The following is a 27,543-nucleotide window of genomic DNA, read 5'->3' as shown; positions in this document are numbered from 1 at the left end:
CTTAGAGGCTTGTTGGCAACACTGCAGAGAGGCTTTGTATGAGATGGCGCTTCTCAGACCAGAGACCCCCACCTGTTCACTTTCTGTTCCTTAGGACTGCTTCTTAAACCTTTTCTTTTGGTTTCTTGTTGCTTTGTGTCTTCAAGTTATTTCTGACTTATGGCGACTCTAAGGCAACCCCATCATGGTTTTTTCTTGGAAAGATTTGTTCAAAGACTGTTTGCTACTGCCTTCCTCCGAAGCTGAGAGAATGTGACTTGCCTGTGGTCACCCAGTGGATTTCGTGGCCCAGCAGAGAATCGAATCCTGGTCTCCAGAGTCGTAGTCCAACACTCAAACTGCTACACCATGCCAGCTCTGAGCATTGTTTTGGATTTATGCTCAATAACAAACATTTTAGCAATGTATTTGATGACTACAAAAACAAATGTCAAACCAACAGTAAAATAAGAGGCATGTAACAGTTCATAAACAACTATGTTCCTATTTCTGTTCCATTCTAGGATAGGATTCCTGACCAAAAGGATTTTGCATACTAGGTACGAGAAGATCTGAAATTACACAGGCCTGTTCTACACGGGCCTTTGCCACGGCCCCAGTACGTACTAGGGGTTGGCCAAGGATGCAGCGTCCAATCAGGCATGGGTACGTCAAAATGGCAGCGCCCTATACACATGGGCGCCACCATTTTGACGTGGTGGACGTTTGTGTCTGCACGTCGTGGTGCGGTTATGATGCCGCAAGTGTGCCACTGGTGCCTTGTGGTGTCATAACTGTGCCGCAAAAAACCCGCTTTTTGCGGGTTCTTTTTGCTGCACCGCTGAACCACGCAGTTTGTCCCTGCGGTTCCCTGGTGCAGCAAACACAGGCGCCAGCAAAGTGTCCTTTTTGGGCGCTCTGTAAAGCTCCACTGTTTACATGTTGGATAAACTGAAACCAGGTTTCCCAAAGCCATTTTTGGTTATACCCCTCATTGTTGTTGCTGTGTGTTTTCAAGGTATTCCTGATTTGAAGGACTCCCAACCCAAAGGTGAACCTTTCACACTTTTCTTGGCAAGATTTGTTCAGAGGGGCTTTGCCTTTGGCTTCCTGAGGCTGAGAGTGTGTGACTTGCCCAAGGTCACCCAGTGGGTTCCCATGGCTGAGCAAGGATTCAAACCTTGGCCTTAAGAGTTGTAGTCCAACACCCAAACCACTACACCATTCTGGCTCTTTCTTCTACCAGACTGCCAGCAGAATTTGCCATACTCTCCCAAACCATCTGTATGTTGCATAGCTTGAAGTCATTTTCTAGTGTCATATGACTTTGCTTCTTGCTGTAGCCAATACTGAAATTATGTACTGTATAACATAAAAATATTAAAACCAATTGTAAATCTGGAATTATTGTACAGCTTATTAAGTCTTCTTACACTGCATAATTAGATATGATCCCTAAGGTCAGCCTCATGTGTTGCCTTTAGCCTTCCTATACCACCACATTGGTAGAATTCAAAGATACAGCTGTATTAGGAGTTTAGCACACAGCTAAAAAATGTGACTTACTGCTGCCAAATTCAGTGCTAATTTGGGATGTATCCTGATATCATCACATGCGTTTTGCTGCCGGCTAGGTGAATCCTGGTAAACTTCCGGCCAGATTCTGTGAACTCATCCAACTAATTTGCAAAGCCGGGAGCTTCCTGGTTTTGAAGAGACCAGCTGAGCTTGGATTCTAGCCGGGAGTTACCTGGGATTCACCCGGCCGGCAGCATCGGCAGCAAAATGCATGTGGTAATATCAGGATATATCCCGAATTAGAACTGAATTCGGCAGCAGTAAGTTGCATTTCTCAGCTGTGTCGCAGAATTAGTACGTAGCGAGATCTCGTAACACCTTTGAGACTAACTGAAAGAAGTTGGCAGCATGGACTTTTGTAGACTTCAGTCTGCTTCCTGAGATGCTACTACTGTACTAAGGAACATCAAAGAACAAAGTGCAAAGGCAAGCTTACAGCTCAACAAAGAAAACAAAAACAATGACCATGGAGAATCTAGACAAATTCAACCTAGACAATAGTGAAAGAGTTCTCATAGCTGTGATCAAACATCGATAGAAACAGGAAATCAGAAGAAGCTTAAGAGTGGGGAGGGTGAATACGAAAGAACCACGAAAGAGCCTAAAATGCGAAGATATACAACTGGTCACAGAAGTGGAAACATACAAGCCTTTGCATTCTCTATTGCCATGTATGGATGGGAGAGCTGGACAGTTAAGAAAATCAATTCATTTGAGAGGTGGTGCTTCAGTGGAGTGCTGAGGATACCATGGACAGCTAAATTACTACTACTACTACTATTATTATTATTAATGTTTATATAGCACCATACATTTACATGGCACTTTACAGAGATCAATTAATTAGACCAGGGACATAGCCAGGATTTTGGGAAGGGGGGGTCCAGACTAAGTGCCACCATGGGGTCTTGGGTGCGGTGGCACAGCAGCACACACCATTCATTTTATCTAAGGGGGGGGGGCCGGACCCCCCCTTGGCTACGTCCCTGATTAGACATTTCCTTGCCCTCAGGCTTACAATCTATGAAGGCATGACACAAGAGGAGAAGGGAAATAAGTCCAGCGGTTCTTCTCTCCCTCTGAGGCCATGGCAGATGGACTGAGGGAGGGTCTTCTTCTCCTCCTCCTCGCTTTAGGCCAGGCCTGATGAAGCTGGCCAGCCTTTCTCTCCCTATGAGGCTTTATGATGGCAGATGCGATGGAGGGAGGGGTCTCCTCCTTACAATGACCACTGAAACGACAAACAAATTGGTCCTAGAGCAGATAAATCTAATTCTCCCCCGACATTCAGGCCTCTGTAAGGAAGAGACTGACCAACTGGCCAAAAGGCCGTTAATTATTATTATTATATTCATATTTATTTATATCCTGCCCTTTCCCCAAAACTGGGATTCAGGACTGCTCACAACATTAGAAACAGCCAGAGCATCCTGTTCCAGTGCTCCCCAAACTGTCCCCTTGAAGAGATTTTGGACTTCAACTCCCAGAAGCCTCAGCCACGCGGGCCAATAGCCTGGGATTCTGGGGGCTGAAGTCCGAAGACCCTCCAAGAGCACAGTTTGGGAAGCACTGTTAACCAGGCTGCTCCCCTCGCCCGCCTCTCAACAAAACAACCGAGGGGCCCCTGTCGGAACTCCCTCTCTCCCTCAGCCACGCCTCAGCCTCTAAAGTCTATAAACCGATGGCCCCAAACTGTGCCCTTTAAGGCATTTTGGACTCCAGCTCCCAGAATCCTAAGCTATTGGCCGACATGGCTGAGGCTTCTGGGAGTTGAAGTTCAAAAGCCCTTAAAGAGCGCAGTTTAGGGACCACTGCTATACAATAAAGTTCCCTCGAGGGCGCTTCCTGGCCCGCTAATAAGCCTGCTCCTTCCGGGAACTGTTTCTGTAGCTCTTGCGGGGTCCAAGTGCCCCACTGCTTTCCCTCTTGCCTTTGGCTCAGCCAGAACTCAGAAGGAAAACGTTTTCCTTTCCCTCGTAAACCCTCCCTCCTTCCCTCTCGCTTCTACGGCTCCGCCCTCTTCCTCGCGCAGAGTCAGGGGAGGGCGCTGATTGGTCGAACTCCTGGTGGAAGAAGGGCCCCGCCCCGCCCCGCGCGGAGCCGCGCCCACTTGGGGTTCCTTGGCTCTTCCAAGGCGCCGTAGTCGGGGCGGGGCTCTATAAGGAAGTACACGTGTGTTTATACGGACTAGAGCTGCGGCGGATCCCGGAAGCGGAGAAGGCGAGACATGGCGTCGGCGACGGAGGAACCGGGCCTCGAGTGGGGTAAGCGAGGGTCGGGGCCTCTGGCTCGGGAGGCAGGCAGGCAGACCCCGGGCCTGGCTTCCCAAAGTGGCTGAGTGGAGCCAGTGTCCGGCAGGGGAAGGGAGGCCTGGGAAACCCAACAGAGGGACCCTGGAGGACTGGGGCTTTGTAGCCGAGGCTTCGCTCTCCAAGAAAGACAAAGCGTCCCTTTAAACCCTAAAGCTTTCCCACAGAGGCCCCAGGAAGGCTGCAGGTCCCCCTGAAGAGCCCTCCAGGCCAGGGCTGGCTGGCAGCCGGGGCTGGGGCTCGTCTTCCCTGACCCTGTGGCTTCCTAACCAGGCCTGGAGGAGGATGCAATGTTACATTGCTAGGTGCCCCCAGTCTATATAAACTTGCCCCTCCACTAGGGTTAGGGGCACAAGAGCCCCGTGAATATGGAGAAACCACAAATAACGAAGAACACCATGTTTTTACCTGAGAGGACAGCTCTCTAGGACTCTCTAGGTCCTCCAGTGCAACTCTCTGGTCAACGTCCGACAGACACTGCCCACAGAACTGCAATGGAGGAGATACAAATGCCTAGTGGAGTCTTCTCCCTAGGAATCTCTAGGTCTTTCAGGGCAACCTTTAGCTAATGTTGACCATAGAGTTGCAGTGGAGGACCCAGATATTCCTAGAGGGAACATATTAATCAAATCCATGAATAATCAAAGCTGCAAACATGGAGGGATGAGTGAATAGTGACGAGGGCAGGGAAGCTTAGTACCAACTTAAATGCTGGCTGATCACTATTGTCCTTGGTCTGCCATAAAGTCTTTTTGTTCTTTCACCAAGACTATTGTCTGAATCCTTGGAATAGAGCTGATTGCTACTGACAAATACACTGTAATTGATTGGTGGATATTGGATGGTATGTGGATTTTAATGTGTTGTGAGCCACTTTGATTGTCTCGTCACAGAAAAGTGGGATACAAATAAAAGTTTTATTTATTTATTTATTTATTTATAAATGGTGAAAGGTCTGGAAACCTTGCCCTATGAAGAATGACTTAGGGAGCTGGGTATGTTTAGCCCGGAGAAGAGAAGGTTAAGAACTGATATGATAGCCCTGTTCCATTGTTTGAAGGGGTGTCATATTGAGGAGGGAGCAAGCTTGTTTTCAGCAGCTCCAGAGAATTGAACCAGTGGCAATGGATTCAAACTAGAAGAAAAGAGATTCCATCTGTCAGGGATGCTTTGATTTTGATTTCCTGCATGGCAGGGAGTTGGAATGGATGGCCCCTGTGGTCTCTTCCAACTCTATGATTGTATGATTCTGTGAACTTCCTAAGAGTAAGGGCTGTTTGGCAGGGGAAGACACTCCCTCGAAGAGTGGTGGAGTCTCCTTCTTTGGAGGTTTTCAAATAGAGGCTGGATGGTCATCTGTTGGGGATACTTTGAGTGTGAGTTCCTGCATGGCAGGGGGTTGTACTAGGTGGCCTTTGTGGTCTCTTCCAACTCTATGATTCTGTGTCTCAGTCAAGGAGGCCATGGCCCTGAGCTTGCAAGCGCTGCGCCAGGCAGTTGAATACAGGGTGGGTGAGAGTTTTGATACGTTTCATTCACAGAGTCACCATGAGTCAAGGCCAATTTCAGGGCAGTCAACAACTACATGTCTTCTCATCCTTTTCACCTGAGTCCAGTTGCATCATTAGCCACAGTGCTACTTGTAGACTTCCTATGCTCTACCCCAGTAGCTTATTGGGAATCATCCAACCTGGGGGTATCACCTTCTGGCACTATCTTTTTCCCCCATTTTGGATTGTCTCATCATAAAGTTTTCATGGTAAAAGAGCTTCAAAAAGAGTTTTACCCTCTCCCTCTGCACAGTACTAACCATGTACTAACTTTCCTCTGCCAAGTGCTTTGATTGGTGTTCCTGCATGGCAGGGGTTGGACTGGGTGCAGGGCCGGCTCGTCCATATAGGCGAACTAGGCAGCTGCCTAGGGCGCCAACCTCTAGGGGGCGCCAGAGAGAGAGAAAGAGAGAGAGTGGCTTTAGCCTGAGGATCATAGAATCAGGCAAACAGAGCAGCCAGCAGCACTGCCAGCCTCCGAGTGGCAGGAAGAGAGAGCTGCTTGCTGAGGCCGGAAGGAGGGAAGAAGTTTACTGCACTCTGCAACTCCTGGGCTGCATCCACACTGGAGAATTAACCCGGTTTGGCACTGCTCTACCTCTTTCTGGCTCAAGGCTATGGAATTCTGGGAGTTGGAGTTTGTTGTGGAGTGCAGAGTGCCTCCCTTCTCCCTCCTTCCTTCCTTCCCTCTGTCTTCTTTCCTTCCCCCTTCTTTCTTTCCTTCCTTCTCTCCTTTTCCTTCCTTCCTTTCCTCTTTCTTTCCTCCTGTCCCTCCCTCCCTCTCCCTTCCTTCTTGCCTTCCTTCCTTTTTTCCTCCCTTCCCCTTCCCTCCCTCCCTCCCCCTTTCTTCCCCCTTCCTTCCTTCCTTCCTTCCTTCCTTCCCCCCTCCCTCCTTCTTCCCTTCCTTCCTTCTTCTCTCCCTCTCTCTCTTGCCAAGAGAGAGATTTGTTCAGGAAAGGCTTGCCATAGCCTTCCTCTGAGGCTGAGAGAGTGTGACTCCCCCAAAATCACCCAATGGGTTTCCATGGCCCCATTTCTCCTCCCCCCCATAACTACTTCTCCTTCCCAGACTTTGGCCATATTCCTTCCCTATCCACCCACGTTTGCCTCCCTTCCCACTCACCCACCGTTTTCTCTTGATTCCCAGCCCCCTTTTTTGTTGCTGTTGTTGTTGTTTGTTGCTGTGTGTCCTCAAGTCCTTTCTGCCTCCTGGCACCCTCTCTTGGGGTGTCCTTGGCAAGGTTTGTTCAGAGGAGGCTCGCCATGGTCTTCCTCTGAGGCTGAGAGAGTGTGATGCCCCCACCTGGTGGGTTTCCATGGCCGAGCTGGGATTTGAACCCAGAGTCATAGTCCAGCGCTCAAACAACTAGTCTACACTGGCTCCAACAATCCACTTTAAAAGCTTGGTCTTCTTCCCAGATGTCTTCACCACAAAAGAAGGCACCACAAATTGGAAGACATTCAAGAAAAAGATTGGACAGGACTCAAGAAAAACTCAAAACACTCCTAGAAATGTAAATGCATGCTTCTTAGTCAAGCTCAAAATGGAGGATGTTTTAGAAAACCTCCTGGACAGAAGGTTGGAATGGAGGACATGTTCTGGAAGAGGAGGAGGTCTGCCCTGCCCTGAGGCAAACCTATCATGGGGGTTTCTTGGCAATATGAGTTCAGAGAAGCTTTGCCATGGCCTTCATCTGAGGCTGAGAGAGTGTGGCTTGCCCACTCTTGGTGTTGTTGTTGTTATTGTTATTATTATACAGTGGTACCTCGGGTTACGAAATTAATTCGTTCCGCCGCCGCTTTCGTAACCCAAAAAGCCTTCGCAAGCCGAAAACCCATAGGCGCTAATGGGGAAAAGCCGCGATTTCGTGTGAAATAGCGCCGAAAAGCACCAAAAAATTTTTCGTAACCCGAAAAAACGTTCGTAAGCCGGAACAGTTTTTTTTGAATTGATTTTTTTCGTAACCCGGAAATTTCGTAAGGCGGCGCATTCGTATCCCGGGGTACCACTGTAGTTTATTTCTAAAGCACTGTAAATGGTGTGCCTACTATGTGTCTTTTCTTTCTCGCCCTGAAGCCATTTCCATCCTTGTTTCATTCTCTGCATCTGCACTGCAGAAATAATTCAATTTGACACCGCTTTAACTGCCCTGGCTCTATGCTACGGAATCCTGGGATTTGGATTTTTGGAGGAGAATTCGCCTTCTCAGTCAGAGAGCAGTGGAGCCACAACAAACTACAAATCCCAGGGCTCCATAGCATGGAACCAGCAAGATGACCAGATGTCCTATTTTCTGGGGGTATATCTTACATTTCAGTCTTCTGTCCAGGAGGAATTCCAAAAATGTCCTCCCTTTTGAGCATCACTAAGACGCATGGATTTATATTTATATGAGGGGCTTTAGCTTTTATGATGGTCCATTGCGGATGTCCTAACCCTAGTACGTCCTGGGGACGTACAAAATGGCGGCGCCCATTCTACACGGGCGCCGCCATTTTGATGTCGCAGATGCCTAGTGTCCGCACGTCGCACAGCATTAACGACGTACGAGTGTGCCATTGGCGCCTTGCGGCGTCATTAGCGTGCTGCAAGAAGAAGAGCCATTTTGGGATTTCTTTTTACTCCGCCAGGGAGCCGCGCAGTATGTAAGCTGCGGCTCCCTCGTGGAGCAAGTGGAGGTGCCACCAGACCGCCCTTTTCCAGCGGTCTGTAAAAGGCCTTAGTCATGTTCTCCATTTTACTTGAAAGACCTACATCTTGCAGTGCCTTGTCCTCCTTTGCAGTTAGGACAGCCGGTCACTGTGGGAGCCAAGGGTACCTAACATGGTGTCAAACTGCATTAATTCTGCAGTGTGGCAGCAGCCCTGGTCCTCTCACCTGGTGACTGTACTGGTTTTCCTCTCTTTCTTTTGACACCCTTTTAATAATAATAATAATAATAATAATAATAATAATAATAATACTGTTTATTTATAGCCCGCTTTTCCAAAGAGATCAAAGCGGGTTACAACAAAGGTACTACACAATGTACAAATTTACAAACAGCATACACATAAAAATCGATGACAATACATCAGAGTATTAAAAACAAGATAAAAATTATAAGGTTAAAAACCACAACAATAACTAGCTTAAAATGCTAGTGTAACGGGGAGAGAGCAGAAATCACAGCGTCTGGGGGAAAGCCTGTTGGAAGAGGAAGGTCTTCAGCTTCTTCCTGAACAGGTCAAGGGAGGTAACTGAGCGGAGCTCGCCGGGAAGAGAGTTCCAAAGCTGTGGGGCCGAGTTGGAAAACACCCTCTGTGCAGTCACGGTGTACTTCGTATCAGGAACCCTCAACAATTGCTTCCCGGCCGATCGGAGAGTGCGGGGCGGATTATATGGGGAGAGGCGATCCTCCAAGTACCCTGGGCCCAAGCCATTTAGGGCTTTACAGGTAATAACCAACACCTTGTATTGGGCTTGGAAGCAAATGGGCAGCCAATGAAGATCTTGTAAAATAGGTGTTGTGTGGCTAGTCCTGGAGCATCCAGTGACTAACCTAGCTGCCATATTCTGCACTAATTGAAGCTTCCGAGTTTGGTACAAGGGTTGCCCCATGTAGAGCGCGTTACAGAAATCCAACTGAGAGGTTACCAGAGCATGTACCACTGTTTCAAGGTCCCCCCGACCCAGGAAGGGTCGCAGCTGGCGTATCAGCCGAAGCTGATAACAAGTGCTCCTGACTGTCGCATCCACCTGAGATGTAAGGTGGAGCGATGAGTCCAGACGCACCCCCAGACTGCGAACTGAGTCCTTCAGGGGAAGCGTGACCCCATTCAGGACAGGTGGACAAATCTCCATCCCCGGGCCAGGGGAACCTATCACGAGTACTTCTGTTTTCTCTGGATTCAAGCTGAGTCTGTTTTCCCTCATCCAGCCCATTATTGACTCCAGACAGGCATCTAGAGGAGAGATGCCATCCCTGGTCACTGCATCAGTTGGAGACACAGAGAAAAATATTTTCTGCCCCTTAGGTGAAGATTTTTAGTTTTTAGAGGTCATAGATGGACCACCACTACCCCACAAATTCATGGGATGGGATCCAGATTTTTCCACATCGTTAGAATGAATAATGCTTCCAGCCTGCAAAAGGAATATGTGTGCATTAGTCTCCATTCCAAATATCTCAGCAATAAAAAAAGTCTTTAACCTGTAAAAACTTAATTGGCTTTTTGACTGATTTTCATTACTGTGACGAGAGATTGGAACCTAAGTTTATGTCATGTTTAGCTTTAACAAACGAAATAGCGGAAATCAAGGGGTGAAAATAATTATGACGGGTGACAGGGGTGCCAAAATATTTCTTGCCTAGGGTGGCAAAATACCTAGAGCTGGCCCTGACTGGGTGGCCCCTGTGGTCTTTTCCAGCTTTGTGATTCTATGGTAAGTATTAGCTATGGTGTCACTGCCATTTTATCTGAGGCATACTGTAGCAGTATTATCCCAGTAGCTGTTTGTCACATTTAGTCTGACTCTTCATCGAAAGCCTGCTTGTCATGGGAGACCCTACCACCAGCATTGCTGTCATTAGCATAGTCTCTTGCCTCACAGGAGCATATATCACAGAAAGGTACTGCCAATACCCTCCCTTCATCACTCCTATTTACGCATTATTTATACTCAGAGGTTGACAGAGCCTTCTGCCTGAAAATTATATGACCCCATATAGCCAAAAAAGTGTTGTTGACTATCCTTTATCTACCTATTGATCGAAACCCTTTACCCCAAAGTTTTTTTTAACCTGCACCTTCCAAGCAGTATAAATTGTTTGGAACAATCAAATAGAGGCATTTTTGCTTGTTCTCTTCAGCAACCAGCAGAACTTAGAGACTGGAGAATTGATGGACTTTCATAAGTGATCAGATCAAAGGCCAACATTTTGTTTGCACAATAGCCATCAAATGCCTATTGGTACCTTGCAGGATGATATAAAGGCAATTATTTCTTTGGGTAATTGAGAGGTTTTGAATATCAGCCCCTGTGAAGTTTTTGATTTTATGTTTTATGCCCTTCTTATGTTGTTTACATCCTAGATTCTTTTCTCTTGAGTCAAATTGGTGATCTGATAGAGGATAATGAACTACAGCTAGATGTAGAGAATGAAACATATGTGAGTAGCAAAACCCTCTGATTTTGTTGTTGTTGTTGTTCTATGTTGTGTGCACACATTCCTGCTTGACTGAGTGCAAAATGAATTTGCTCATCACTTGTCTAAATGTGGAAACAGTTAAATTATATTTCTTTAGCACAACCCCAAAACACAGGCCATTCCCTACTATAAAATCATCCAGATAGCCCCTTCACAACACTCCTACAGGCACATACAACAACCCTCGTACCCACAGCAAACAGAAGCAAAACAACATTGGCAAACACACAAAAGCAAAACATATTTTTGGCAGAAGAGAAGAGAAAATGAAACCAGACATTAGTCCTCGAAGCCATGATTACATTGTTTTATCTGCAAGATTAGTTTTTCAGCAAACTATGGTTTAAAATGTTAGTATTATGTGAATTTATTCATGTATTTATTTTCAATGCACAAGAGAAACAATGTACAGTTTTGCATTTTAGATGTACGTAATGAATCCCTTCTAAAGTTGATGTTCAGTGGATTCCTTGCTTGCCTCAAGTTCTACTGTTTCCAGTGGAAGATATTATTACTGTTATAGTAGTCATCTGTATTTAACAGGACAGTAACTAGTCCAGAGAACTGTTTTTGCAGACCATTCTTGGACTGTGAATGATTTTATGTTGAGAACTGTAATTCTAAATTCTGAACATCTAGAGCTTCAAAATCTTCCAGAACAAATGGTCTGAAGATTCAATAACATTAAAATAACAATTTGATAATTCTTAATTTTAATCCTTTATTAAGACATAACTTGGCAATTCACAAAATTGGACCTTTTTTGTTTTACTAGGATGTAAAAGAGACAGACTATGTTCAGTGCACTCTAGGCAGTTTTCATGAACTTGCAACAAGTAATTAAATAAACTATTAATCCAAAGTCTCCCATTTGCATTAAGTAATTGAATATTAGTAAAAAAAAACAACAGCAACAACACCAAAAAGCCAAAAACAAACCAAAAAAACCAAGCTGGGGACCCTGAGATACCAACAAAAATTATAAAGTAGGAAAGGCATTTTGTAGTTGTCGGGACACTTCTGAAGAGGCCTTACAACGTGTCCTATATACCAGACCTGCAGTACTGTCTATTTCATTTGGATTCCATATCAGTAGGTTGGAACATAGTAAAGATAGTAAAGTGAGGACATGTTAGAGGGTGAGTGTGTTAGAATTGACAGCTCTCTCAAGCAGCAGCCAGAGTCTTTTGGAACAAAGGACTTCTTGGAACCTTAGCCTGCTTGATAGATAGTGGCAAATAAATTGCTTCTTCCACTTGTTGTTCTTCAATGCTTTTTGTGCTTTTCTTGTCTGTAACTTTGTTTTTGTGGTTTATAGGAGAGCAACCTTTGTGATCTTGACTTCGATTTAGATTTGATGTCTTGGGACTCAGACCCAAGGGATATTTTAAAGCAGATCCTACCAGGTAATTTCAGATCAAATTGCTTATCACAATAACGTTGTAATACTGGATCCTGAAAATAGGGATAGTGTACTTTTTAAACAAAAGATTCTTCACACAGAGGAAAAATCAGTTAAGAGCCGGCACAGTATAGAGCCAATGCCAAACTGTGTAGGACTGTGTTTTCTCTTCTAGTGAAATATTGTCAAGAATATCCTAGAGTGATAAGCACAATAATGTATGGAAAAATAATTTTAGAGTAGATGTTATAGAAGGAAATTCATTATGTGAAAGGTCATTTCACTGGCAAATAGCCAGTGAAAGTTACTGGCTTGTCAGGAGCAACTTTTTATAACTGCTGAAATGAGCAAATAGATTATCTGGTAACTTTGCTCTGGGCTAAAATAAGTCTAGCAAATTTCCATGGTTTGCCACTGATCCCATGGTCCCAAAATTATTTTGGCCCAAAATTGGTCAGTTATGTTGCCAGAAGCCTCACAGTTGGACAGGTTGTGCCACTCTGGTTGTGTTTTTGGTCTCCTTCAAAAAATATAAGTGACTTCTGATTATCTCCAACTATGGGAATCATGCCCCTCCCCCCCCGAAGCTTCTTAGGGGAGAAATTGACCAGATTTTGGCAAAAAAAGGTTTTAAAATAAATTGATGGAGTTTTTTTTTTTTGTGTGTATGCAGGAGTCACAAAATGAATACTATGGAAGAAGCCATTGATTCCAAAGCAATACAACAGGTTTTTGAAAATGTGTAGTTTGTTTTAATCTCTGTGAAATAATTTTCTTAGAATATAAACTAGCTCATTACTTTTTGTTCACATCTAGATATCAGCTATAAAGTATGTATACAGACAATAAAAGTGTTTATATTGGTAGAAAAAAATGCAGCATTTACTCTGAGGGGAAGGCAGAGAAAGGTCATCCTCTTCGTGCTTATTCAGGACACTTGTTTGTCTTGTATAAAATGAAGCTGTTTTACCTGAAAACAAGTCTGGACAAGTGTGAAGTAGTATCTTGCGAATATACTGTTTTTCTTTTTGTAGATGCAGATTGCAAAGTGGAGCCTCTCTCACCAGCCATTTCAACAGATTCAGTTCCCTCTCCTTTATCTGTGGATTCCCCAGTTCAGCATGTACCAGTAAGTAGGCCAATAGTTTGGACTGATCAAATGCAGTCAATCAAGTCAGGGTTCAAAATAATCATTCATTTATAGATGCAAAAAAGTAATTAAAATTTACTGTACGGTTTTTGGATACATCTGCAAGGGCTTTCCTTAAAACAAAACAAAACCTGGGATGCAACCAGAATTACACATCAGTAGCAGTAGGAATGAAGCAAACAAAGTGCATAGAATTGTAGATTTTGACAGCATTTAGCTGGTATGTGATTATCTTCTACCTCCTTTTTGCAACAGGATATAATTTTATACTTGATTTGTTTTAACTTTCCCAGGAAGATGTAGAGTTGGGTTCACATTCCCAACTATCTCCTGTATCTTTGTACAGCAGAGACTCCCCAAGTCTTACGTTATGTGAAGAACAGAAGGAGAAGAAGCCCATGGCCCAGACTAAGCAGCGCTCAGGTGTGAATGATGTTCTTGCTTTGGCAGTCTTTTGTATGCAAGCCATAATCCTGGCATATATTTCTTTTATAAGGAGAAGAGGGGGGTGAGTGGAGTTCTTCAATTTCAAGCACTATCTTGAAAATAGTGCATTTTGTGTGTCTTAGATGATCAGTCTCTTAGATCTGCATAAATTTGCACTTGTTTAGAGAACTGAAGGAGAATCTTTATCAGTGACTTGGATGAAGGAATAGAGGGCATGCTTATCAAATTGGCAGATGACACCAAATTAGGAGGAATAGTTAATACTCCAGAGGACAGGATCAAAATTCAAAATAACCTTAATAGATTAGAAAGCTGGGCCAAAACTAACATAATGAACGTAACAGGAAGAAATGTAAGATACTGCACTTAGGTAGAAAAAGATGAAATGCATAGATATAAGATGGGGGGACACCTGCCTTAAGGAGACAACACGTGAAAGGGATCTAGGAGTCCTAGTAGACTACAAGTTGAACATGAGTCAACGGTGTAATGCGGCAGCTAGAAAGGCCAAGGCTATTTTAGGCTGCATCAATAGAAGTGTTGTGTCTAAATCAAGAGAAGCAATAGTGCCACTCTGTTCTGCCCCACAACATACTCTAACTCCCAGAATTCCATATCCTTGAGCCAGGATGCTGCATCCACACTGGAAAAATCACCCGGTTTGGCACCGTTTTAACACTTTTCTGTCTCAAGGCTATGGAATTCTGGTAATTGGAGTTTTGTGGGGCCCGGAGCGGAACTCTGGACCCCTCAACAGACTCCAACTCCCAGAATTCCATAGCCTTGAGACAGGATGCTAAAAAGCGGTTCGAAACTGGGTGATTTCTCCAGCATGGATGCAGCAAGGGTTCCAAGGGAGCCAGAGCCAAGGCTTGGATTTCAAAACCTAGAGCCTCCGCCCTGGGCTGCTGGCTGGGCCTGGGGCTACCTTGGAAGTTGGAACTCAACCCTTGGCCCTGTCCCAGCCCCAGTAGACTCCATCCCCGCAGCCAAGCCAGGGCAGAAGCCTCCGAGGAAGCAGGGAAGGAGGGAGAGAAGGGAGAGAAGGGGAAGGGGAGAGAGGAAGGAACGAGGAAGAGAGGGAGGGAGGGAAGAGAGAACAGAAGGAAGGAGAGAAAGGGAGGAAGAACGGAGGGAGGAGGGGGGACAATATGGGCTTGCCATCTGCAGATGCTCAAATCCGTGCATGGCAAATCCACGTATAAGGAGGGAACACTGTATTTAAGGTTTTTTTCCTTCCACTGGTGTCAAACTGCATTCATTCTTCAGTTCAGTTGCATCCTCTGTCTATTTTTGTTGGGACTGGCAGTTGGATTTAAGTGTAATGGTTTCCCATTTTATAAGTGTGCTCAATTTCAATTCATTTCCTTTCTGCTCTCCAGCAAATAGATCATCAGTGACTCCAAATCGCTGTAGCCCACTGGTTTCCAAACCCTTGATTCAGCCCAAGCCATGTTTGCCTGTCTTTCGGGAGTCTCTGGGTGGCCTTAGTGTCCAGGCTAAAGCCATTGTTATTCCAGCTCTTCCGACACTTGTGACACTGCCAAAGCAGCAACCAGTTATTTCTATCCAGCCAGCACCTCCTAAAGGTAAGCGCAGGCATGGCTTAGTGGATGGGGAAAATGTTTGCAGTGAGGTGATAGGAGGAAGAGGGATTTTCATCAGCTTTCCTATGGTCTACTCTTTTTCCTTGATGATCTAAAATTCAAAAATAACTAACAGTACTATTTTACATGTATCCATCTGAAATGGCCTCATCAGCCAGGAATGTAGGGCATATTTTACTATTATCTGGAGGGAAATATTGGTTTTGTAGATGCTGTCTGCACCCCCTAGATGGGTTTGGATTTTTGTCCCCTAGGTTAAATAACTTAAAAAATGTTACACAGGAAAACTACAGCCATGTCTTAAAGTACTCTGTAGATGACTGCTTTATTTTAGAAAAAGCTCAGTGCATTTTGGCCTGTACCGTCTGTCTGTCTGTCTGTCTGTCTGTCTGTCGCTCTCTCTCTCTCTCTCTCTCTCTCTCTTTTATGGCCTGCTTCATCTTTCTATAACAGTCTTCTCATTAATATTATTCACTTTTTCTGTAACCTAGAATCTCAGGTCTGTTGCAGGATAATGATATTCCAAGAAATGATTTACAGAGATTTATTGTTTCTTATATTTGAAAAGTGTTTGCCTATACATTTTAAAAGAAATCTTTAAAAAATTTAGTCACTAGCATTGTATGGCATAGATGACAAAACTACTCCTACAAATGATAATAAGAAAACTATTTTTCTATATATTTTAAAGAGGTCTTGTTATCTTTCCCACATAAATCTTTAGACACCTGGATTGTTTGGCATAGATGACAAAACTGCTTTTACAAGTGGTAAAGTGGGTTGAAGTTTATTTTTGTTAATGTTTATTGTGAACTTAGTCATTTTGGAAAAATCATTAATAAAATGTTTCTCCTCCAATGTGATATGTTATGCTGTGCCTCTCTACACTCTGCATTGGACAAATAGGATAAATGGACACAAATTTGACATTAAAAATATCAGTAACCAAAAAACAGTTACAGAACATTTCAGCCTTGTTGGATGTACATTATGGGATTTAAAGATTGCAGTCCTTGAACAAGGAAATTACAGAGGAAGACTAGAAAGAGAAACAGTTGATTTGAATTATATTTACAAATTCCAATCCATTGACAGAAGTATAATTAAGACAATGGGTTCATGGCACACTACATATGTTAATAGAAGAGTTTTTGCTGTTGTAACAAAAGTAATCTTCTCACCTAAGGAACTGACTTTGGTATGCAGATATATGGCTTTCATACATGAACATTAAGTGACCGCCGTAAAGATCTGAATTACATGTATCTCCATATGCAGCCTTTTGAAAATGTAGGGCGAGGGTCAAGACTTGCATCCTTCTGGATCCTATTACATTCCTCAGCTACGTATATATGTTTTATACCTGAGGATTTATTATCACGCTGTAAGCATCAAAAGAAGTGGATTTATATCCCTGAAGGTTCTGCAGAAATAAAAACCAAGTAGTCTTAAAGTTTTTGCTACATTTCTTTTCCCCCGCCCCCTCCCTCCCTTCTTTTTATGCTGCAGTAGCATAAAATTCTATGATTCTTAGCACCTGCAATTTTTATTGCCAAAAATGATAAGTGGATTACTTCCTGGAAATAAAAATTGCAGGTGAATGTCTCTCTTCTGAACTGAGGCCATAGCAGGAGGCAAACTGTTAATTCCTCCCTCCTGTCTTATTGAAAAGTAAGTGGTTAGCAGTAGGCAATTGTATCTTGCTGCTGTTTTTTGCTTGTGTTTGGCCACTGTCAAAATATAGTACTGGACTCAGTATAGCCAAGCGCAAAGCAAATGTGAAACTGAAAAAGCTTTCAAACGTAGCATGCAATATGGCATCACTAATGCCAATTAAATGCCAGGCAAGAGACAGAGTCTTGCTGAACTAGTGGTGGGTTCCTCTCTTATGTGACTGATTTCCTAAGATGTGAAATGTTCTCTTAGATTGACAAAGCTATAGGAGGGTAAGTGTTTCTTTCATCCCTTTCTGCAGAAACCTAGTTCATCCCATAATTGCAGTGTTCTTTGTTTCTATCATAGGCCATCCAGTGATGCTTTCTCAGTCTGCTGTGGTGCATCTTCAGACACCTGGAATCCTTCCTGCCACTAGTCCAACCATTGCTGTCACTGGTGGAGTCACATCACTGCCAGGTCACACTGTCAATGTATTGTCACAAACTGCAGGGAAAAGTTTGGCGAGTGGAAACATAGCAGAACCTAAGTCTGCTCTTCATTCTGCTCCTGAAAATACTTGCATGGATGTAAGTTTTTTCCATTTTGAATTGCCCATCCAAGCTGGAGAGCTTATACTGTATTGTTCCAATTCTCCTTTTAGGATTCCAATAAATTTGTAGGCAACCATTAGCTATGATCTTATAATTCAGCACATTTTATAGTCTGCTAGTGAATTTGGCATGCCTACTGTTTCCATTTCTGAATAATACCACAAGCTTGTAGCGCTCCTTAATGCAGAGGAGGAGGACAATGGAAGATAAACAGATGCTATCTTTAGAATGCTTGGAACCTAAGTTTTGTATTACTTCAAACTTGCTTGAACACTCCTCTGCATGTGACAGAGAGAAGGTGACGCTAGACCAAATCTCTTTCTTACTCTGTGTTTATGTGTAGAAGAATTTTTATTTTTGTTCTTTCACTGAGGAGCATTTGATCATGGTACAATTTTGATGCCAAATCAGTGCTAAAATCCCTTTTTAGATGTAAATTTGTCAGTTCAGCAATAATTAAACCACTGACTCCCTGGTTTGGTGATCACCAGCTATGTTTGGTCTTTAAAAAGGTAAAGGTATTTTGACATGAGCACTGTAGGGGGCAGTGCTCATCTCAGTTTCTAAGTCGAAGAGCCAACGTTATCCGAGGACTGCTCTGGTGGTCATGTGGCCAGCATGACTGCACCGGACGCCATTACCTTCCCATTTAAGTGATACTTATCTGTCTACTTGCATTTGCATGCTTTCAAACTGCTAGGTTGGCAGAAGCTGGGAGTAGTGTCAGGAGCTCACCCCATCATGTAGCACTCAGGCCTTGAACTGCCAACCTTCTGATCTTCCAATCATCAGAACTGGCATCTTAGCCACTAAGCCACCCATTTTAATGGTGGAGCAAGGAGGTCCTGCTGGTTGCATCCTTAACACTTTAGCCAGCCCATCATAGATCAGTGAGACTGGCAGGATCCAATGAGACTTCCATTCCTACATCCCCTCAAGTTGAGAATTTGATTTGGGGAACTTTTCTTACCTGCTCATGTTGCAGAACATTTTTTTCAGGATATCTTCTGGATACAAATTGGCACTATGGCTTCAGTTTGTCACCAAACTATAAGCATAACAACAGAAAATAACAGTGACAAGAAATGACCCCCACATTCTAGCATAGCAGAGAAACAAAAAAGTTCCTTTCTCTTTACTAGTCCAAGAACACTTCCTGCTTTGGCCCAAGTAACAGGCAGTTAATCATACACTGCAATGTCAGGTGACATGAGGGGAGACCTCAAATATGGACAAGAAAGAGGGTTCCAGTGAAAAAGCACCCACATCTAATTTGCTGAATTGCATGAAATTCAGTGATACTGAAACATAACTATGTCTCATGCCATTGGTCAGTTTCAAACTCTATTCCTCAAAGGAGGAGAGGTGATATCCTTCCAACACATTTTCAGACAAGGAAACAGTTTGTATAACAGATTGTATATTGTGTGTCTTTAGAGAGATGTGTTCATTGCTTCCAAACTTATTGTATAACTTTGGCGCGTTACAGAGTGCCCAAAATGGGTGCTCTGCCAGCACGGCTGGTTGCTGCATCTGGGAACCGCAGTGGGCAAACCGCGCGGTTCCCAGATGCAACAAAGAGAAGCCCCGAGTCACTAGTCGTGCACTTGTGGCATCACTTCCGCCGCACGATGTGCGGACGCTAGGTGTCTGTGACGTCAAGATGGCAACGCCCTTTCCTAACCCTAGTACGTCCTGGGGGACGTACTTTACACTCGTGCGGAACGGGCCTTTAACTTTTCCAGTAACTGAGGCACCATACAGACTGCCAAAATAAAGCTGCTTCGGGTCACTTTGGAAGTATGCTTTTTAAATGATGCATGCGTCCTAAGAGTCTGGAAGCTGTGCCAAAGCTACGCTGCAATCCTTAGGACTGGATCGTGCCTTTGTTGTGGCTTCCAGACTGTTAGGATGCATCCATCATTTAAACAGCATACCTCCAAAGTGACTCGAAACAGCTTTATTTTGACCTGTCTATATGGGGCCTGAGATAACTTTATCTCTGCTGGGTGCTGTGCTACAGTTGTCAGTGGAAACAGGAAATGGCCACTTGTGATAAAACTCATAGATTCTTAAATTCTAGATTAGCCTAGATTGGAAGGTGAGCCTTAAAACCACTGTATATGGTGGCTGTATTCCAGAAGAACATGGATAGTCAAGTACAAATTAATGCAATGTTAAATAAAGCTTTGTGTGTCTGCAAAGAACATTCTGCCTTTTAACTGAATATTTCTTCCATGGTTAATGTTTTCTTGACAAAGTTGAAATACGGACCACAAATTAAAACAACATGAAAAATTGTAGAGTCCTTGAAGGATCTTAAAAATCATTTGTTTTTTGTAATTAGATTCTTGTTGCTGTTGTGTGTGCCTTCAAGTTGTTTCCAACTTATAGTAACTCTAATGTAAACCTGTCATGGGGTTTTATTGGCAGTATTCATTCTGAGGAGGTTTGCCATTGCCTTCTCTTGAGACTGGGAACATGTGACTTCCCCATTGCCACCCAGTGGATTTCATGGCAGAGTGGGGAATCAAACCCTGGTCTCCAGAGCTGCAGTCCAGTACTCAAACCATGCTCTCCTTTCCTTTAAAAAAAAGTTGCGCCATTACCAGTGACTTATGAAATGTCCTTCCCCATTTCTTTTTGCAAGTGTGGCAGCACTTTTTGCCCTAAAAGTTTTCCTGTCTTCATCTATAGATGAATGTTCTGAAACGACAACAACGTATGATAAAAAATCGAGAATCAGCATGTCAGTCACGCAGGAAAAAAAAGGAATATATGCTGAGCTTGGAGGCTAGGCTAAATTCAGCCTTGTTGGAAAACGAGCATCTTAAGAGAGAGAATTGCTCCCTGAAGAGGCAGCTGGATGATCTGGCAGAGGAGGTGTGTGCTGGTGTGCTGGTTGTGAAAAATGCATGTTGAAGTATTTTGCGTCCTGCCGGCAAGAGACCCTGTATAAAATAAATGTCAAGATTACTGGATTTGCCAACCACTCAGATCTCTGCTTTGTGCGGATTTGAATTTAGTTAGCCACACTGCATCCTCTATTACTGCACTTACTATTACTGGAACCAAAACTAAAGAAAAGCATGAGTAACTTGTGGTCTTTCAAATGCTGTGGGACTCCCATTCCCATCAGCCATAAAAAGCATATCCAATGGAAAAATGGGAGTAGAGTCCAACAATACCTGAAGAGCTACAAATATCCCACCCCTGGCTTAGGATCTTTATTACATGAGATAGGAAGAAGAGCTGGATGTGAGTGACATCTAACTTCCTAGTGAGATATATTATGGAGTGTCAGTGGCCAAATCTTGGCCACTATTTGTGCTAAATTAGCAGCCTCTGAGATTCTGAATGGTTGTTGCTCATTTAAGCCGCTCTGTGGGCTTTCACAGCCGAGATGTTTGAATCATTTGTGCAGTCCTGAAGACATTGGACAGCATGTGTCCTCTTTGTGATTCTCCTTTTGACACCCAGTCAGGGTACCATTCACAATGTTGTTGTTACTCTGAATGACATGTAGTGCTGTGTGCAGCATTAGAGTGAGTACGTGGGAATTGGGAATGTTATTTAAAAGGCTATAAATAGTCAAGGTGGCTAGCCCTTTGTGGCAGTAATAACAAGACTATAATAGAATCTGGAATGTTGAAAGCAATGTTAGAAGATATTTACTTTCTCTGAATGTGCTTTTTTTTTTCTCCAGAACCAGAGTCTCAAGAGCTCCCCTTCAAAGAGAAGAGCACTCTGTGTGATGGTGCTGCTCACTTTTGTAATACTGAATCATGACAAACTAAGGTGAGGCTCCTTTCAATGCCTTTGGGAAGCTTGGGTCCCTTAGCATGTTGTCACATGTCACATTATCAGTCCATGAGACATTTCTTGTGGACGATATGGAAAGGACTGTTGGGCAAGTAAAAGTCACTGTACAAAATGCATACCAAGTAAAAGAACAGAATAGCCTAAATGATGTAGTCTTTGTTTTTTTGCCCAGATTTCAAAAGTTAAAAGGTTAAGGTTGTTCAAAACATTTATTACTTTCCTTTTTTAAAAACATCTTTATTATTAAAATTATCCACAGACATACATATATATTTATACATACATTTATACGTATCAGTCATACATTCTTTAACCACAATTTTAATTATGCATATCAATCAAATTGAAAAATTGAAAAAAAGTCTTCTTCCTTCTCTCTTTCCTTACTATCCTTACATACATACAATCCTTCCACTTAAAACCTTCCCAAGTTCTTTCTGCCATTTACTCTCTCTCCTCCTCCTTCAGCTTTCCTATCTTCCTATTTACATCTACCATTCACACTTACCTAAACCAATATATTCTACCCCCTCCTTCGACTCTTCTTTACCTAACTGTTTCATCTTCAATTTCAAAAACCTCATCTCATTCATACTGACTTCCTTCCTGCCAATTTACTGTCTGTCGTTGTACCTACTTGTCTTTCTTACATCTACTTATTTTTTGTAGTGGATCCAACTACCCATAGTTCTTTCAAATTATTTAGATCCTTATTGATCTCAATCTAGCTTTCCTTCATTCCAAATTTATTACTGCTACTTTACCCCATCTCTGTTTTAAGAACTTGATAATCTCTCCCCACTCTTCTATCACTTGTTTCTTCGATCTATCTCTTATAACTTGTGTAAGTATATCCATCTCTATTCCTTCATATAATTTCATTAACCAATCCTCAGTTGTTGGACAGGTTTCATTTTTGCATTTTTGTGCAAAACAAATTCTAACTAAAGTCACCATATAATACATAATTTTCTCCTCTTCCCCTTTTATATCCTCCTCAAATATTCCTTACAGATAACATTCTGGTTTTAATCTAATTTGTTCTTTAGAATTATATTGATTTGTTCATTTATTGTCTTCTAATAGTTCTTTACCCATTTGCATGTCCACCAGCAGTGATAGAAAGTTCTGACTTCTTTTTTACATTTCCAACATAAATTCTTTTTGGTTTTATAAATCTTTGAATTTTTTTCAGGTGTGAGGTAGCATTGGAAAAACATTTTATAAAAGTTTTCTCGTAGATTTTGAGAGACTGTGAGCTTGTATTTCTCCAGACCTTTTCCCATTGTGTCATTTGAATGACATATCCAGAATTTTTAGCCCATTTCACTATTTGAATCAATTTATCTTTCTCTTCTGTTAAATTTTTTTCTACACATTCTATGGTTGCCTATTCCCTTCACCTACACTGGCTAGTTTCCAAAAGCCAAACTGGTCTTGCCTCTTCGTTTCCGTACACATTGACCAGTTCACAAGGTCTCGCTAACGACTATTGTTAAAACTGGACTTGTTACTTAATTTCCATACACAAAGGATTTTGAATTTGAATTGACATTCTCACCTACCGATGGCATATATATGTCAGTCCCTGGTCCCTGGTAGAAGGAAGTCTACGAAACCTCATACTGCCAACTTCTTTATTTCAATTAGTCTCAAAGGTGCTACAAGTTCTCTCTACATACTGATTTTATAGACTAACATGGCTATATCTTTGCTTGCCAAAGGAATCTGTGATAAGATTTATTTGTTTTACCTTTTCTTTCTAGAGTGCTTGAATGGGGCTCCACTTCTGATGAACTTCATATTAACCCTGCTCACCAGAGCAGGCATCTTCTTGAATTCTCTGCAGGTGTACCTCAGGGAACAGATGACAGAAGTAATGATCGGTGAGCATAAATGTGTACAAGCTTCTGGCTTCCAATATATAGTATCTTGTACATGCATAGTAAATGATTATGGTAGGGATGTTTTATAATTCTCAGTCAGTGGAGAAAGAGCCATCCATTAATGGGTTAATTCTTGTCTCTGCCCAGGCTAGGCAAGATATTGCATCGCCTAAAATGAGTGGTCCTCATCTCCTCCTGCTTCAGCTTTTTGCCTTGCCCAGGAAAAGGTCATATGTCTGTCTCCTCTGCTTTCTCTGACTTTATTTATTCAATTTGCTGCCGTCCCTTTATTATGAGATGCAGTGTTCATACAAAAATTTTCAAAAAAAGGAGAGCGGATGTGGGTTTTCTCCTGCTGAGGCTAGGTGTGATGCAAAGGCAGCAATTTGGTGTACCTGTAGCCAGGTAGTATTAGTTCATTTAAGGAGGTTTTTATTATAGTGGTGGTTATTGGCAACCTGCCAGAAAACAGGTCTAAGATGTGGTAGGACACTTTTGGATTGATTATTAGATTCAGTTTTCAGTTGTGTACTGTATTCAGTATTGAAGAGAGATGGCGATACTGTACTCCTTCTATGTATTTATTGTAAAAAGACAGTTTTTTAAGGTAACTATTAACATTTTAAGGGTGGGAGAAGGGGAATCGTGAGACTCAAACCTAAAAGATATATATCCCAAAGCCCAGAAGTACAGTTAAATTTAACATAATTGCAACAACAGTTAGTAACAACAAACCAAGAGGAAGAATGTATGGAGTGTGTCCCACGCCTGAATCGAGCTATTAAATGGTGATCTCCTCAGGGGTGTGTGTGTGAAGGGGAGGGGTGAGCATTATTACTGTTAGATTGTAGGAGCAAAGATCTCAGTAGTAACTTAATCATAGAATCATAGAGTTGGAAGAGACTGCAAGGGCCATCCAGTCCAACCCCCTGTCATGCAGGAAATCTAAATCAAAGCATCCCCGACAGATGGCCATCCAGCCTCTGTTTGAAGACCTCCAAGGAAGTAGACTCCACTACACTCCGAGGGAGTTTGTTCCACTGTTGAACAGCCCTTATTGTCAGGAAGTTGCTCCTAATGTTGAGGTGGAATCTCTTTTCCTGTAGCTTGCATCCATTGCTCCGGGTCCTAGTCTCTGGAGCAGCAGAAAACAAGCTTGCTCCCTCCTCAATATGATATCCCTTCAAATATTTAAACAGGGCTATCATATCACCTTTTAACCTTCTCTTCTCCAGGTTAAACATACCCAGCTACCTCGTAGGTCATGTTTTCCAGACCCTTCACCATTTTAGTTGCCCTCCAGTTTCTCCACATCCATTTTGAATTGTGGTGCCCACAACTGGACACCATATTCCAGGTGAGGCCTCACCAAAGCAGAATAGAGTGGCACTATTAATTCCCTTGATCTAGACCAGGGGTAGGCAACCTTTTTGAGCCGGGGGCCGGGTTGCTGTCCCTCAGACAACTGGGGGACCAAAGCCAAAAACTAAATAATTAAATATTTTTTAAAAAATTTAAATAAATAAATAAACTGGGACAAATATAGGACAACATTTTCAAATGGTGGACACTTTTTTTAAAAAAGTGGAGAACACGCAAAAAAATTTGCTGGTTTTTTAAAAAATGTTAATATAAATGCATGTTTCTGAGGCGTCTATAGACAATTGCCTCCCCTGACCCTGCGCGCGAGAAGCAAAAGGCCCCGGCGGCAATCGGCGGCAGGACCGGGCTAGGCCCGGTCCCAAGGCCTTGCCGGGCCGCATCCGGCCCGCGGGCCGCAGGTTGCCTACCCCTGATCTAGACATTATACTTCTATTGCTGCAGCCTAAAATTGCATTGGCCTTGTTAGCTGCCACATTGCACTGTTGACTCACGTTCAACTTGTGGTGTACTTGGACTCCTAGACCCCTTTCACACTTAGTTTCGTTCAGCCAGTTGTCACCTGTCCTATATCAGTGCATTTCATTTTTCTGCCCTAAGTGCAGTACCTTACATTTCTCCATGTTGAATTTCATTTTGTTAGCTTTGGCCCAGCTTTCTAGTCTATTCAGGTCATTTTGAATTTTGATCCTGTCCTCTGAGGTATTAGCTACTCCCCCTAATTTAGTGTCATCTGCAAATTTGATAAGTATGCCCCCAATTTTGTCCTCCAAGTCAAAAGAAGAGGAAAGAGTAAATTGGAGGATTTAAATCTTAGATAGATTTAAAGAAACCTATCTAAGAGATGGGAAAGATTAGTAAGTAAGAGAGCTGTTAAGGTAGGTTGTTTTTGTTTTCCATATAAGAAGGCAGTTACCAGCACGAGTAAAAGGTGAATTGCATTCAAAAGCAGAAAATGGTGGCACATTGACATTAGTGCCAGAGCAGGAGATGTAACAAGGCCCATTGGCATTCAGGAGAGTAAAAGAGGGAATGGCAGCATTATGGTGGCATTTCGGTAATAGTGATAAGGCACTCTCTTTCTTTCTCTCTCTCTGGCGCCCCCTAGAGATTGGCGCCCTAGGCAGCCACTTAGTTTGCCTATAATATGGATGAGCCGGCCCTGTTTCCGTGGACCCCCACTTACAACTTGTGAACCCCCATTTTTTTCCATGCCAACATAGACCCCCCCCCGTTGAGTCTCCCGTGGACCCCTGGGGGTCCACCTGGACCACTTTGGGAATCACTGTGATAGAACAAGGAGTAGGGTGGGAAAGGATTGTTGATAGAAAGAGAGTTGAAACAATATGGATGCAGTTTAGAGTGAGGCTATTTCCATGTAAAATGTCATCTTGAGAATTGAAAATAATTAACAGTTGTTAGTGGGAAGCCTATTCTTTTCAAATATGGCAGCCATCAGTCACTAAGATTAGGGTGGGAAGATGAAGGGGGAGAGAGACTAGATGGCGGGGAGGGGGGAGATTGTTGGAGAGAAACCAGAAGTTGATGCATGGTGAAATTCAGGGTGAAAGTAGTTATGTTTAGCTATCCACTTTATGATGTCAGAAGATCTCTTCTCTGGTTATTTTATTATTATTATTATTATTATTTTGAGTTGAAATTCGATCAGAGTCACTTTGATAGTGTGACTAGTGTAGGCCCACCGAGATGATTGTGTTTTCCTTGTTTTGCTGTCATCCAGGATTTGGTTGTTTGTTCAGGCTTGGGTGCAGTTGAAGATGAGACATTATTCTTTACCTCTCTCTCAAGTTCCTGGGGCACTTTAATGTCTAAGCCTCCACATGTGTGAAGTAGATGAGTTTTAGTTGTAGTGGTCATGACAAGAGTTATTGTGAAAGACTATTAGGTCCAACCCACATGCTTGCTTGTTGGAGTAGAGAGGTAAAGGGTTTTAAACTCTGGCATTTTCTTGATGTTTCAGAAGAGACATCTTGGTATATTGCTGGTAAGCTTCTTCACTATTTGTGGTTTTTTTTTTAATAATGTGCAAAGTGTACGATTATGTCTCTGGGGAGCGTATTTTGCCTCGGGTTGAGAGCTGATGTTTGATGTGTTCGTTCTATGTAAGTGGATAGGAGATTGAGTCCTGAATAGGTGTTACTCTGCCATGAAATGGAATCATGTTGTTTTGCTCCACCCATTCAGGAATTCTGCAGATTCTAATATTTAAGCGTGTATTTCTGTTTTCCAAATCCTCCATCTTGTTTGAAACATATTCATTTGTTCTAAATTCTGTATGCAGGTTTCATTAGAATTTCCCTGTTCAAGAGCCATGTTAGCTGTGTCTATGATATCAGAGCAAGATGTGACTGGAAGACTGTATCCTACATACAGACATAGCCTAAACTCATGGACACTGCGTGCTCACTAACTCCTGATTGGCTGATAAGTTTTGCTTACTACATCACATGGTTTTTTTGCTATTGCGTAGCAAAACTAAATTCATCTATTTTCTGTTCTTCCCTCAGAACTGTGTTATCTGTTGTAGCTGTACTTCCCTAAGTTCCCAGAGAAAGAAATGTCAGTAGCAACCAAAAAGAACAGGCCTTAAGGCGATATTTCTGATTCATGGGGGAAGGGGTGAGGGTGGAACGAATCCCCACGAATCAGGCGGGACAAGTGTAGTTGTATGCCTTTTCTCAACTTCTTTTCTTGTAAGTTACATCCAGCAGTGGAATACACTGTTTCAGAAAGCGGTAGAGTTTCCTTCTTTGGAAATTGGATGGCCATCTGTTGGGATTGCTTTGGTTGTAAGGGATGGCCTTTGGGACCCCTTCCAACTCTATAACTCTATGATTCTGTGATACATTGACAAAGAACAATTCTGAAGGAAAAATCTGCTCCTGGAAAGACTGAATCTAGTTTTAAAAACCTGTTCTTATAAATTGGCCTGACATTAAATAAATAAATACAC

The 27,543-nt window shown here is 42.8% G+C and overlaps 2 protein-coding genes across 2 annotated transcripts in view; both read left to right on the top strand.

Annotated features, from left to right (window-relative positions):
• The window catches only part of LOC121929424 (P-selectin-like), a 22,865-nt gene extending 22,677 nt beyond the window's left edge, over positions 1-188 (top strand). Inside the window, exon 6 of the mRNA XM_042464982.1 lies at positions 147-188. The gene's annotated coding sequence lies outside the window, so the exon portion shown is untranslated. The remainder of the gene's footprint in view (positions 1-146) is intronic.
• A 3,511-nt stretch (positions 189-3,699) lies between these two features.
• On the top strand, positions 3,700-23,193 carry LOC121929039 (cyclic AMP-dependent transcription factor ATF-6 alpha-like). Its single transcript, XM_042464361.1, has 10 exons — positions 3,700-3,821; positions 10,493-10,569; positions 11,927-12,014; positions 13,045-13,139; positions 13,454-13,583; positions 14,990-15,196; positions 17,237-17,457; positions 20,179-20,364; positions 21,188-21,279; positions 23,070-23,193. Exons 1-10 carry the CDS (start codon positions 3,785-3,787, stop codon positions 23,191-23,193), a joined length of 1,257 nt encoding a protein of 418 aa, XP_042320295.1. The 5' UTR covers positions 3,700-3,784.
• Positions 23,194-27,543: the final 4,350 nt, after the last annotated feature.

The sequence above is a fragment of the Sceloporus undulatus genome, chromosome 4 (genome assembly GCF_019175285.1).
Source record: "Sceloporus undulatus isolate JIND9_A2432 ecotype Alabama chromosome 4, SceUnd_v1.1, whole genome shotgun sequence".
NCBI classification, from domain to species: domain Eukaryota; kingdom Metazoa; phylum Chordata; class Lepidosauria; order Squamata; family Phrynosomatidae; genus Sceloporus; species Sceloporus undulatus.
Note: the sequence above shows the minus strand (reverse complement) of the source record. Positions and strands in the feature narration are given on the sequence as shown.